This window comes from Suricata suricatta, chromosome 2 (assembly GCF_006229205.1).
Source record: "Suricata suricatta isolate VVHF042 chromosome 2, meerkat_22Aug2017_6uvM2_HiC, whole genome shotgun sequence".
NCBI classification, from domain to species: Eukaryota; Metazoa; Chordata; class Mammalia; order Carnivora; family Herpestidae; genus Suricata; species Suricata suricatta.
The window spans coordinates 54,451,476-54,466,039 of NC_043701.1; the positions used below are offsets into that span (position 1 = coordinate 54,451,476).

At 42.4% G+C, this 14,564-nt stretch overlaps 2 protein-coding genes across 3 annotated transcripts in view; one reads left to right on the top strand and one right to left on the bottom strand.

Moving 5' to 3' along the window:
- The window catches only part of STK17A (serine/threonine kinase 17a), a 40,320-nt gene extending 39,113 nt beyond the window's left edge, over nucleotides 1-1,207 (bottom strand). For both annotated transcript variants that reach the window (XM_029926495.1, XM_029926488.1), the window contains exon 1: nucleotides 845-1,207. In XM_029926495.1, the coding sequence (XP_029782355.1) occupies nucleotides 845-1,041 (197 nt within the window). In that variant the 5' untranslated portion in view covers nucleotides 1,042-1,207. The remainder of the gene's footprint in view (nucleotides 1-844) is intronic.
- The window catches only part of LOC115275002 (basic proline-rich protein-like), a 16,320-nt gene continuing 2,795 nt past the window's right edge, over nucleotides 1,040-14,564 (top strand). The window contains exons 1-2 of the mRNA XM_029918585.1: nucleotides 1,040-1,497; nucleotides 10,843-10,898. Of these exons, the coding sequence (XP_029774445.1) occupies nucleotides 1,040-1,497; nucleotides 10,843-10,898 (514 nt within the window). The remainder of the gene's footprint in view (nucleotides 1,498-10,842; nucleotides 10,899-14,564) is intronic.

The window sequence follows — 14,564 nt, forward strand, 5'->3', positions numbered from 1 at the left end:
CCCCCAAAGCCGACGCTTTTGACAACTTCTCCAAACTGCTCGAAAGCAAAAAGGAAGTCAGTCCTCAGGCCCCTATCACTAGATCATCCCTCTTCACACAAAAAGTAAAGTCCCCGAACAGGCTTCGCCTTTTACAATTTTAAGAGAGAGCAAATCCAGGGTGGCGTGGGGAGGAGAAGGCAGGGGCCAGCTCACAGCAGAGTAGAAAAAGCGAGGCAACGGACAAGAACCTGTGAATTTAAAGCCACAGGGACCTAAATATTCTACAAGTAAAACAGCACAGAGACCTAAATGTTCTAGAAGTAAAACAGCACAAAACCAAGGCACCGAAACTGAAGTCCGCCGAAGGCAGAGTTCACACAGCGCTGAGTGACTCAAAGGAAGCTGTCACGTCTGATGCGACTTGTTCTCACAGCCACACGGGGAGACGGCAACACGCGCGCGTTTAAGGGCAAAGCCAAAGCCGCCCGCACAGCTCCGGCTTTGCTTCAGACTCGCTGGTTCCGGGAAAGGCCGGCGGCGCGCCCCCCGCGCCCCCCGCGCCGCGCAAACACCTCAGATGCTCAGAGGGCCGCAGTGGAGGCGGGGGTGACCGTCTCGGCGGCCCGCCCTTGGCGACTTTGTCACACCCGCTCCCAAGTGAAAGCCGCACGGTCGCGGAGCGCCGCGCCGGCGTCGGGGACCAGCCGAGGGCTGGCTGGTGCGACTCGACCGCCCCGATATCACCCCCCGCACCCAAGTTTGTGCCAAGTCACAGCGCGCGCTATCGGCCCTGGCGCCGCCACCCCCACCGCGCCCGCCGGCCTCGGGCACGTATCGCCGGCCCGGCCCCCGCCCTCCTCACCTGCCCAGCTCTCGGCCGGGGCTCAGGCTGTAGCCGTCTTGGAAGGGCTCGGTGCGCACGGCGGTACGGATCTCCGTCAGCAGCCCGCGGGCCTGGGGTGGGGGCGGCTGCCGGCGCGGCGTGCCCAGACTCCGGCCCGCCCCTGAGGCGGCTGCGGAGGGGGAGCCGCGGCTGCCCGGCTTCTCCAGGGGGATCATGGTGCGCCGGCACGCTTCCTTTCCGGCCGCCCCGCTCGCTCTCAGGTGCCGGGCGGGTAACGGTCCCACCTGCAGCTGCCTCCAGCCGGCCCGAAAACCCTCCAGGAACCCGCTCTCCCCCTCCGCGCGCTTAAACTACTGCCGGCCGACTCCTCGCGCCTCGCCCCACGGCCCGCCCCGCCCTCTGGCCCTACCCCGCCCCGCCCCTCGCGGAGCTCGCCGGCCTCCCGGAGCGCCGGTACCTCACGAGCGCCCTCTGCAGCCGAGAAAGAGAAGGTGCAGCCTGGGGGCCGCCCTGGCCTCCGGGCGAAGAGAAACCGCACCACCCTTGCCGGCCGGAGGGCCCACAGCCTCAGTCAGTTGTCACACACCTGTTGAGAACCCGAGTGTTCCAAGACCTGATCCCTCCTCAATGAAAGGCAATCGAGTTGCCAGCTGGAGCTTTACTTTGGGCAGGTGAGGAACGGTGATGAGACTGATTTCAGCTGCTGTACAACACGTGGGAGTTGCCCAGGGCACCTGATTCCTTCATACCCTAGGAGGAAATCTAGAAGCACGAGTTGGGATAAATATTATTAAGCCCTCATACTAGTCCTGTGCAATAGACACTGCTAAACTGTAGTTACTCGGGTTTTAACATGATGCTCTCATCTGGTCTTTAAAAAATATATATTAGGTCGTTTTTTTTAATGTGTATTTTTGAGAGAGAGAGAGAGAGACCGTGGGAGCAGGGGAAGGGCAGAGAGAGAGAGAGAGAGAGAGAGAGAGAGAGAGAGAGAGAGAGAGAGGATAACACCGAATCTGAAGCAGGCTCCAGGCTCTGAGCTGTCAGCACAGAGCCTGATGTGAGGCTCAAACTCAGGAACTGTGAGGTCTTGACCTCAGCTGAAGTCCAAAGCTTAACCTACTGAGCCACCCAGGTGCCCTAGGCCATTTTTTATTAACTTTATTTTTTAGAGAAGTTTTAGTTTCACAGCAAAACTAAGTGAAAGGTAGACATATCTTTTCCCTCCACCCCTTCATCTGGTCTTTTTTTAAATTGAATTATAATTGGCAGCAATATTGTATTAGTTTCAGGTGTACAAGATAGTACATGTCTTCCTCATGACTTATTTTGTAACTAGAAGTTAGTACCTCTTAATCCCCTACACTTATTTTGCCCATCCCTCACCTGCCTCCCCTCTGGCAACCTTTAATTCTCTCTCTCTATATATATACTTCTATTTCTGTTTTACTTTGTTATTCTTATTTTTAGATTCCATATATAAGTGAAATTATACGGTATTTGTCTTTACCAGATCTATTTCACTTAACATAATACCCTCTAAATCCACCCATGTTACTGAAAATGACAAGATTTCATTTGCAATAATGCCAATGTTACTATACTTGATGTTGTCCTAGAGGTTCCTTAATGTATTGTCACTTCTTTTAATTCTTTTTTTCCTACTGCTGCTCTGTCCAGGTGTTCCCCCATTGCTTATCTTCCACTTCACTGACGCATGCTTCTGTTTTATCCATTCTGCTGTTGAACCCCTCTCGTGTATTTTCCAGTTCAGTTACGATTTCTGTTTGGTACCTTCTTATATATTTTATCTGTTTGTTCAAGTTCTTGCTGTGGTCATCCGTTCTTCTCTCAAGTGAGCACCCTTATGGCCATTACTTTGAACCCTTTATCAGGTAAGTTGCTTATCTCTTTTTCATTAAGGTCTTTTTCTGGGAATTTGCCTTGTTCTTTGGCTTGGAACATATTTCTGTATCTTCTCATTTTGCGAGTCTCTGTGTTTGTCCGTATGTATTAGGCAAACAGGCTACCTCCCTCAGTCTCGAGGGAGTGGTCTTCTGTGGGAGCTGTTTTGTGTGGCCCACAAGTGTAATTTCTCTTGGCCACCAGAGCCAGGCACTCTATGGGTGTCTCTTTTGTGGGTTGTGTGTGCCCACTGGCTGTGACAGGGCCATGACTGCTGGCCGGAAGGCAGGGCTCGTGGTACTCAGCTGGCCGTGTTGCAGCTCAGCCACTGCATGGAGAGAGCAGAGTTTGAGCCACTGTATTCCCCACTTCCCACTCATTCTCTGTGGGGGGTTGGTGGTGTGCAGGGTGTTTTCCCAGCCTAGCCAAGGAGGGGCGTGGGTGAAGCATACCCTCCCCTGCCTGCGGGCTAGAGGGACGGCACCCAAAATGATACCTTTTAGCTCTGTCACCAGCGGGTTATGATCACTTTGTACAAATGATACCTGTCAGCACTTCCGTCTCCATAAAGTCCCTGTAGGTTCCTGCCTCTCCAGCAGCCGCTTTGATATTAGTAAATGGCTCTCCCTTGCTTATGGCCTATGTGCTTCTCAATCTGTTGCTTTTTCTCTGGATCTCGGGGTGAATGGTTTGCATGGAATCCCTTTAAGAGTGGGATCTCTGTTCCCTATTACTCTGATTTTCCTGGCCTCGAATCCCATTGATTTTCTAAAACAGATGTTTTGGGGGATGGTTTTTCTGGTGTCAGCCCGTTGGGTAAGGGTCCTCATGTGAAGTTCAATCCTTTCACTCCTTGAGGAGGTGTCCTTCCTGCTTGTGATTTAGCCACATCTGGGGTGAGATCTCCGGAAAGGCTGTCTCTGTTTCTCTTACTCTTCTCAATGATATCTTTTGTTGTATAGGTGCTGCTCATCTAGTTCTCATGTCATTTTCAATGGAAAATTATTCCATATGCAGCTATAAATTTGTCTGGTCTGTGTGAGGAGGTAAATTTAGGATTTTCCTAACCTGTCATCTTGAGCCCCTTTCTCTCATAAAAGTTTTATGGCTTTAATTAGATCCAAAAGTTCATGACTGCAAAATTTATATCTCCAGTTTCCAACCTTTCTCTGAACTTCAAATTCGTATATTCAGTTATACTTGGCATCTTCAGTTAGATGTCAAATTAGCATCTCAAACTGAACACACACAAAAGTAAGTTCCTGTTCACCCTTCACAAAATGCACTCCGATCCACGTTCCCCCATCTTAGTAAATGGTAGCTCCATTCTTTCAGTTAGCTGTTCAGGGCCAAAATTAGGACCAGCATTCATCCCTCTCTTTCTCTAATGCCCCTTATCCAATTTGTAAGTAAATCCACTTGGTTTTACCTTCAAAATACATCCTGAATGAATCAGGTTTCTTCATTTCCATATTACTACAATGGATCAAGTCACCATTATCTCTGGATTATTGTAATAGCTTAGTAATTGGACTACCTGTTTCCATTCTTCTCCTTCCCCAAATCTACATTGTTTATTTTCAAGGCAAACAGAGTCATCTTTTTTTTAATTTTTAAAAATTTTTAAACATTTTTATTTATTACTGAGAGAATGAGAGAGACAGAGCATGAGCAGGGGAGCGGCAGAGAGAGGGGAAGACACAGAATCTGAAGCAGGCTCCAGGTTCTGAGCTGTCAGCACAGAGCCCGACGTGGGGCTCGAACTCACGAACTGTGAGATCATGACCTGAGCCGAAGTCGGTCGCTTAACCGACTGAGCCACCCAGGTGCCCCCAGAGTCATCTTTTAAAAACTGAAATAAGATCATGTCACTGCACTGCTCAAAATGTTCTAGTAGAGCTTTGCTTCTGAAAATCGTTTATTTGTAGTCAATACTCTCACTGAGAAAAATTGTGAAAATTTAAAAAACAAACAAAACTTTATTTGAAATATCAGAGAGCTTCAAAAGCAGCAAGGACTCAGATGACTAAGATCCTGGAAAGAAGGGCAGCCCAGCATGGTGCCACTCTTCCCACAAGGCATTTGATGATTCTCAAGCAATGACTGGAGGGCACAAAAGTAAGCGGAGCTTCAGCCGTTTCAGGGCGCTGGGGGTGTGGGTGGGCTGCGGTGGAGAGACGACAAAAAACAACAGCTGGAGTTTAGGACTTATTGAGAAAGAGGAGTCGACAAACACTCTAGACTTGCAGTTGGGACCCTGAAGGGCTACATGCTGGGAGCGTTGGTAAAAGGAAAATAGATGGGCCCTCTCAAGAATTCACATTGTTTCAAAATGCAATAGTAAATCCCCTCTGGTAGAAAACATCATTCAGAATCACACATTAACTTGTATAATGTTTCATACATAATATCTGGCACTTAATTTAAAAAGGGGTACACAAAAAGGATTATCTTAACTAAAGAAAAGACAGAAAAAGGAAATAAGTAAGCAGGAGATCTAGATATTTAAAATTTTTTTTAATGTTTATTTATTCTTGAGGCAGAGAGAGAGAGACAGAGCACAAGCAGGGGAGGGGCAGAGAGAGAGAGGGAGACCAGAATCTGAAGCAGGCTCCAGGCTCTGAGCTGTCAGCACTGAGCCTGACATGGGCCTTGAACCCAGAACCCTGAGATCATGACCTGAGCTGAAATCAGATGCTTAACCGACTGAACCATCCAGCTGCCCCTAAAAGGAATTTCTTAGTAAGATATATCTCTCAAAAATGTACAGAAACATGGTTGTTGAAGTCAGGTGGATAATAATGATACTTGCCTCCTATCCACTTCTAGTCACTCCTATTCAGCATTGCAGTAGAGAAGGGAAGCAGTCTCATGAGACTAAACTGGTGCTAATTGTAGAAAGGAAGAGTTAAAAAGGTCAAGAAGGAAAAGACAAAGTCATTAAATGTAGACAATTCAATTACACATCTAAAATATCCAAATGAATTAACTGAAAAATATTAAAATTTAAAAATTAAAGGTGAATAGATATAATAAAATTAAATTAAATGAACAGCTTTCTTACCTCAAAACAATATGAGGCATGCAGGATAGTGAGGAAATTATCCCATTTGCAGGAGAAAAAACATGCAGAAACAACCCTCATATAAATGCACAAAGGTTAAAGCATTTTGTTTTATAATTATATAAGATATAATAAAAAAGGACAAATAGAGATACATAATATGTTCTTAGATAAAGAGATTAGATCTTGTCATTCTTTATAAACCAATCAATACGTATAACAAATTCTAATATAACCCAACAAGATTTCTTTTGAAATTTATTAAAACTCTCCCAAAGTTATTATAAAGAATATTCAAATTAGAACAGCAAGGAAAATTTTGGAAAAGACAGTTTGTAAGGAGAGAGTTATTTTAACAGATACTAAAATGCAGTATGAAACCAGACAGCTCACATAATAGAATACGGTACACAGTTTTGAGAAAGAGACTCTTCACTGCAGGAAACAAATGATGGCCACCCGAGGGGAGGAAGGTGGGGCATCTGTGAAATAGGTGATGGGGATTAAGGAGGGCACTTGTGATGAGCACCAGGTGATGTATGGAAGTGTTCACTCATTATATTATACCCCAGAAGCAAATATCACACTGTATGTTAACTAACTGGAATTTAAATTAAAACTTAAAAAAAAGAAACTTAAGTAGGCCTCGAATCTTCTAGATCATTAAATGTAAAAAAAAAACCAACAAGACTATAAAGTCTAGAAACAATGTATAACAATTAGCTGATTTCTAAAGGAGAAATAATTTATAAACAGTAAAGTAGTGGGGGAAAAACTCACAGGAAAACATTTGACTACCCAGAAATTCAAAAGTTCTGTATAAAAATGTTATATACAAAATTAAAAGGAAGACCAACTAGAGAAACATTTGTAGAAAGCATTATAGACAAAAGTCAGACCCTAAATATATAAAGAATGTATAAATCATTAAGAGGTATGCTAAAACTGTATTAGAAAGAGGTCCAAAAAAAGACATTAAAAATTTTTTTAATGTTTGTTTATTTTTGAGAAAGAGACAGAGGCAGAGCTTGAGTGGGGGAGGGGCAGAGAGAGAGGAGGACACAGAATCCCAAGCAGACTCAAGGCTCTGAGCTGTCAACAAAGAGCTCAATTGTTTCTCTCAACAGTAAGTAAACATTTAAAAAATTTTTTAAAAAGATAAGGCTGCTCAACCAAAAATAACATGTATTAAATCCCTCGAATAAATGTATTCGAGGCACTGTCTTTTCAGACTTACCTTCAGGTACTTTCTTGAGGCCTCAAAATAACACCATCTTGGTCTATACATTAAACATAATCTCAATAAAAATCCCACTGTATTATTTTGTAGATATTGATTCCAAAATTCATATGGAGAGGCAAAAGACATGGAATGTCCAACACAATGTTGAAGGGAAGAACAAAGTCAGAGGACTAACACTACCCACATTGGAGACTTAGCATGGAGCTCTAATAATCATGACAATTGGTGTTGGTGACATCAGCAAGGTGGTATAATTAGAGGTTCCCAAATCACATCTCCCACAGAAGCAAATATTTGGTAGCGACCCACAGACAAAAGTGACTGAGAATTTTGGGACTGGGAAGGAGGTTGTAACACTTTGATGGAACCCAAGACAGCCACTGGCAGGCCTGTTCAGCGTGGAACAGAAGCAGCCCTCTCCTGGGGTGCCTGGGTGGCTCACTTGGTGAAGCATCTGACTCTTGGCTTGGGCTTAGGTCATGATCTCATGGTTCTGGAGTTTGAGCCCCTCATCAAGCTCTGCACTGACAGTGCAGAGCCTGCTTAGGATTCTCTCTCTTTCTCTCTGCCCCTGCCCTGCTCTCTCTCCTTCTCTCCCTCAAAGTAAATCAATAAACTTTAAAAAAAAAAGAAAAAAAGAAGTCCTGTCCCTTTGTGGACTTGGTTCAATCTCTGCTTGTTCATGGTTCTGCTACCAGCCCCTCCTGACAGGGGACGCAGGAGGAGCCATACCTGTCCATGCCCCTAGTAACTGGGCGTGTTGACCTCAGACCCAGGCTCTGAAGCAGTCACGTGACCCACCTCTAGCTCCACTCCAGAGGGTCTTGAAGCAGTTATACCTGCCCAGGGACCTGCCCATGGACCCAGGAGTAGATAAGCCCATGGGCATCTCTGTTAATAGGTCCACCAGCTTGAGATCCAACTGTGGTCCTTGAAGAGTCCTATGATCTTACTCCAGACCTGCTCTGCTGCAGTCCAGAGACAGTCCTGCCTACGCAGGGACCAGCCCAGGGATCCAAAAGGAGAATGCTTTAGGGACCTGGCAGAAGTGACACTTGTTTTGTGCCCCTGGTAATATACCTGCCAAACACAGACCTGACCATGGATCCACACCTTTTGTAATTGTCCTACAAAGCTTGCGTAGTCTGTTTTACGGTGTCTTTTCTTTTTTTTTTCTTTCAGTATTTGTTCTCCTTGCTTTTCAGTCTTGGGGTTACTGCTGAAATATCCTTAGTTTTAGAGATTATTTCTCCATCTGTGTCCAGTCTACCAATAAGCCCATAAAAGGCATTCTTCATTTCTGTTGCACTATGTTTGATCTTTAGCATTTCTTTTTGGCTCTGCCTTAGATTTCCATCTCTCTGCTTACATTTTCCATCTGTTTTTGCATGTTGTCTATCCATTAGACCTGTAACATATTGATCATGGCTGCTTTCCAGTCTAGTAATTCCAGCATCCCTGCCATGTCTGTTTCTGATGCTTGTTTGCTCTTTCTCTTCAAATTCAATCTTTTTTGGCATTTTGAGATGGCTTGTAATTTTTCTTGATAGCCAAACATGAGTTACTACAGTAAAGGAATTGCTGTACACAGGCCTTTAGTAATGCAGTAGTGTCATGTTGGAGAGGGAAGTATTCCATAATCCATGATTAAGGCTCAATCCTTCAGTGAGCCTGTGCCTCTGGACTGTGAGCTTCACAAATGTTTCTACGTCAGTTTATTTCTCTTTCCTTAGCTGGGGGAGTATGGAGTTGGGTATTTTTCTTCTCCCAAGTGGAATTCTAGAGTGGCCTGGAGTAGGTATTTCCTTTCCCTGAAGTCAATTAGACTCTAATCTAGCCGGCTAAGATCTGGTTAACTAGTTTCTTATGAGGACAGGCCTTGTTAAGAAGAACAAAGTGCTCTGGGGCACCTGGGTGGCTCGTTTGGTTAAGTGTCTAATTCTTGATTTTGGCTCAGGTCATGATCTCATGATTTGTGAGATCCAGCCCTATGTTAAGCTCTGCACTGACAGCGAGGAGCCTGCTTGCGATTCTCTCTCTCCTTCACACACACACACGTGTGTGTGTGTGTGTGTGTGTGTGAGCATGTGCTCTCTCTCTCTCAAAACAAATAAACTAAACTAAAAACAAACAAAAACAAAAAAGCAAAGCATCCAAAGTGCTCTGGGATCTTTCAGAATGGTTCCATTTGCCCTCTGCTTGCCAGAAACTTGATGAGATTTTTCTCTGATATTTACTGTGGGACCTGGGAAGTAACTCTCATAATATTTTGGGGGCTTCCCTATAACTGGAGTGTCTGACTCTTGGATTTGTACCCACTGAACTTCCAGCACTTTGTCAATTACAGTTCAGGGTTTCCTACTCTGGCACAGTTTCTTGGGGCAATTTCTTCTCAAGAATCACTGCTCAGTTTTCCCTGTGTCTTTTCCTCTGTTATGGATCCAAGGAGAGTTGATTTTTGAGTCTGTTCAGGTTTTTATGTGTTAGGACAGAGTGGCAATTTATAAGCACCTTACATGCAAAACTGGAAACTTGAAGTCTCATTAGTTTTTTATACTCTGTGGAAAATTAATTCCTTAATTTATTTAAGAAATATCCAGTGAATATTTACTCAGTCAGGAACTGCTTTCGGTACTGTTAGGGTAAAGCAAACAATATCCCTGCTTCCCTGGAGTATACATTATTATGGAGGTGATACAATAAAAAAAGTGGGCATACAGGTGATCCTTGAATGGCATGGGTTTGAACTGTGTGTGTCCAATTTTATGTGACTTTTTTTCAGTAAATGCAGTATGGTGCTATACTTGTATTTTATGATTTTCTGAAAAACATTTTCTTTTCTCTAGCTTGCTTTATTGTAAGAATACATACATAAAATATGTGTCAATTAACTGTTTATATAATTGGTAAGGCATTTAGTCTATAGTAGGCTACTAATAGTTAAGTTTTGGGGGTTCAAAAGTTATATATGGATTTTCAACTGCATGGGGAGTCAGCATCTCAAGCCCAGTATGTTTTAAGGGTCAACTGTATAACACAGTGTCAGGTACACATAAATAAGCAAGAATAGGAAAAAATATGAAGCAGGAATAGCACATAGGGAGGAACTGGAGGCAGTACTTCAGATACACTGGCCAGGAGACTCTCTGTGAGAAGGTGCCATATAGGGAGAGATCAGGGAAAGGCACGAAGAGAATCCTGCAGACTTGCAGAAGAGCATTTCAAGCAGAGCAAACCATGACTGCAAATGGTTTCAGGTGAAAAACGTGTGTGGGGGTGTGGCTAGAAGAGTGAGGCAGGCGATAAGAGAGGTAGCTAGCAGCAGATCATGTAGGGATTTATAAACTGATGGAGAATCACCGGAGGGCTTAAATTGAAGAGTGATGTGATTTAACACATGTTTTATAATGATTATTTGGCTACGGTGTGGAGGATAGGCTGTAGTGCTGTGGATTGGGTGTAAGAAGGCTGGCTAGGAGGCTATGACAATCACACAGATGAGAAATTACTGTGGCTCAGACAAGGGACGTGGCTTTGGGATTGATGAAAAGCAATGGAATTCTTTTCAAGCAAGGGCCAATAGGAATTGCTGGTGGATTCATTGAAGGGTTTCTCCGAGTTTCTCTGCAGATTTTCTGAGTCTTGGGTCGGAAATATGTGCAACTCTATGAGGAAAGAAACCATCATTTTTGACAGGTCCCCACCCAGAGGAGGCTTCTAGTTTGTTCTGAGGGGTTTCAGTTTATCTTAGTTCTTTGTTCTAGTTCACCCCTGCTTTATGTCTGGCTTTTCTTCCTGATTCAGGCCAACCAGCAGCTACAAAGGCTTCCACAGATTTATTCACCAGCTCCCAGAACTGGGTAAGGTCTATTTCTATAAAAATTCCTTATTCTGAATCAGTTAGAGTAACTACACTTTCCTGATCAAAACCCTGACTGATCCAAGTATGATATGTTTATTAGCCCACTGACTATGAGCCCAGAGATGTTCATTGGCCAGTTGAATATGTAAGAGTAAGAGGTGTTTTAGCTGTTTTCATGAGTTAGGGATACCTCATGTTTTGTTATTATCCTGTGGTAAACATTTTTTTTTAAGTTTGCTTTTAATTATGTTGTATTGTGGTCAGAGAATGTGGGGCTCCCTTTTTCCTTTTTTGAAAATATTTCTTTGCTTGGGAAGAATGCATATTCTCCGTTTGTTAGATCTTATAGGTATTTACACAATAGGTGAACATAGATGTCCATAGAACCCTTAGTAACTCTTAATAACCAAGAGAATACAATTTTAGGTAAACATTGATGGGGACTAAGGTCATTACATATTTGTAAAATAAGACGTATCAATCATCAACTTATACACATGTAATTCATGGTCTCAAAACGTATGAAGCTCACTGAGCTACAAATTCAAGGAGTTTTGATTTATAAATTACACAAATTAAATAAATTAATAACAACAATTAACAAACCAAGTCATATTTATGTATATGTGTGTGTTATGCCAATGAAACAAATTGTTTCCTATAGCAAAACAAAATTTAAATATTATTAAGCTACACATCTACTTTTTGAAGGGTGAAGTTCAGCATTCTAAGGGTAGAAGAAGTTCAGCATTCATATGTTCTTACCTTGACCTGATAGTTGAATTTATAAAATAAAAACCAACTGAGGAATAATACTTGTTTTTACCATGAAATTCTGATAAAGGTACATTTTAATAAACACTTATATATGAAAATACAGATTCACTTATTTTAGAAGCTACATTTTTCAAGTCCTGTGAGTTGCTATACATTTTCATTCAAGTTAAATCCTTAAAGAATTCTAATGGATTGTTCCAGAAAAAAAGCACACTGTTATCCTTTTCAAGCCTGACTTTCTAGGTTTATAATCTTCTGTTTCTGATTTATGTATTCTATGACTTCCTAGTCTATTTGAACATTTCAAAGGATGTATTTTATGCCTCTTTTAGATTGTAGCAAATTTCAAGTTCTTCCTGTTCCTTTTATCTGTGGATTCTCTTTCTGTGCAGTGGAGTTCCTCATGTATTTTCTAATTTTATTTGTTGATGAGTTCATATAAATATGCTAATTGTCTTGTCTCTTCAGTTTCATTATTAATTTAAATTAAATAGTGGCTACCACGCATAGTGTGGATGCATTCATAACATTAAACTCAACTTTCAGTGCTTAGTTTCAAAAGTTACCCCAGAAAGGAAAGGATGCCTTATGGTCTTTGAATCCATTATCTACTTCCACAACAATGGTGTATAACAATCACAAAATGTCACTGGCGTATAACCATAAACTTTTATTTCATGTTTCTGGCATTAGCTGCAATTTGGCTTAGGTGGCTTTCATTATCTTGGCTGCATTTACTCAAATACCTGGGGTGTCAACTGGCTGGTGATTGATGTAGCCTCGTCTCAGCACTGCTCCCCAAGTGTTTATCCTCCACTTATACCAAGCATGTACTTCCCATGACAGCAGAGCATCAAGAGGGAAGTCAAGCTCAAGTGTGCAAATAATTTACATGCCCCCCTCCCCACCTCGTGCTTGGCTCCCAGCAGGAGGTGACTGCACAGTGACAGATAGAGGGTATGGCTATAGGGAGGGATGAAGAATTGAGGCCATTTTATGCGATCCATCACAGTCTTAGAAAAGAGACACTCTCTATTGTCATTTAATTTTTCCTACTAACATAATAAGCTTAAAAGAAGAATAGCTCTTTTTATAAAGGACAAATTTAAAAGTCTGGATATGATAAAAGTCATGACCCAATTTTTATTACATTAAAGAAATCATAAGGATTACATAATTATAGAGGAAGAAAGAAAACTATGTGATGTACTTTTTGGAATAAAATGGAAAGAAATACAAATTCTTGGGCACATATAAGATGATTAATCTCAACAAGTTTTGACACTAACTCACTCAGAGGTTCCAGACATTAAAATAAATCTCTTTGTAGCTGTGATCTCCCAGCTGTTCAAGATATGAAGGTGCTTAGGCTGATTCAGTCACTTCTAATCCCTTCTCTGTTTACTATTTCATTCCTGTCTGCCTTTCTTCTCTGGTGGAGTAAATGACTCCTATTTTCTTTTCCCCATAGCATTTTGATTGTTTATTATTATTTTTTAATGACATCATATCTTACTCAAGAGCTGGGGTAGGGTTGGGTTTGAGGGATTATTCATATCAAAAACAAGGGCCAAATCTCACACGAAGCATAAGAATGCACTGGATATTGCTAGACCATGAACTCCCTGAGAGCAAAAACTGCTATTTCCCTCCTGCACCTAGCACAGGACACAGTATGTAATATGTACTCAAGGAAGGCAGTGTGTGATGGCATCTGAGTGTTTGGGCTCTGGAGCCTGGCTTCTCATTTAAATCTTGCCTATACCATTTATTTTTGACAAATTAATTAACTTCTCTATGTTTCAGGGTTTTTTTTTTTTTTCAGCCTAAGGTAGGGTTATAAGTTATTTCATAGGGTGATACATGAAAAACACAAATTAGGTTTTTCTTAAGTAGTGAAAAAATTTGTTGTGACCACAGTCATAATCCAGTGATTAAACGGACACCACAATATTAATTATCCATTTACTAGAATATTAAACTATTCTAAGAAGCAGTAAGCTTATAGGCAATGTTTTTTATCCCTTCTGTGATTAGTATTGGAGCAATTAAAGAGCCTGGTGTATAGTGTGGTTCTAAGTATGTTAGCATTTATTATTATTACAATTACTGTTGGGGCTGATGACAGCTATTAATATGGCAGGAAGGAGGATAGTATGGATTGGATGGTGCCGCCCGTATGAGTACCTCAGAATATAACCTTATTTGAAGTTAAGGTTTTTACAGAGGTAATCAGGTTAAAATGAGGTCATAGGGTGGGCGCTAATCCAATATGACTGCTGTCCTTATAAAAAGAAGAGATTTGGACACACAGAGAGAATGGCACATGAAGATGAAGGCTGAGGTCTCCCAGCCAAGGAAGGCCAAATGTTGCCAACAAATCCCTGGAAGCTAGGAGGAAGGAATGAAACATACTATCTCAGAGGGACTCAACCTCACTATCACCTTGATCTTGGACTTCTAGCCTTGTTTAAGCTACCCAGTTTGCAGTCCTTTGTTGTAGCCATCCCAGCAAACTCATTCAGAGGGGCTGTAGCCATAGGCGGCCAACATCCTTCTTTGGTGAATACACATTAACTGATTCCTGGCATTCCTGGTGGCATGCTGGATAGAATTCAGCTTCTATCTCTCCCATCTTCCTGGCAAATTTACTTTTCTTCCTTCCTTTCTTCCTTCCTTCCTTCCTTCCTTCCTTCCTTCCTTCCTTCCTTCCTTCCTTTTTTCCTTTCTTTTGAGAGAGGGAGTGGAAGCAGGGAAAGGGGGCGGGGGAGAGAGAGAGAGAGAGAGAGAGAGAGAGAGAGAGAGAGAGAGAGAGAGAGAGAGAGAGGGAGAGAGAAAGATCTGAAACAGGCTCCACACCCAACCCAATGAGGAGCTTGATCCCACG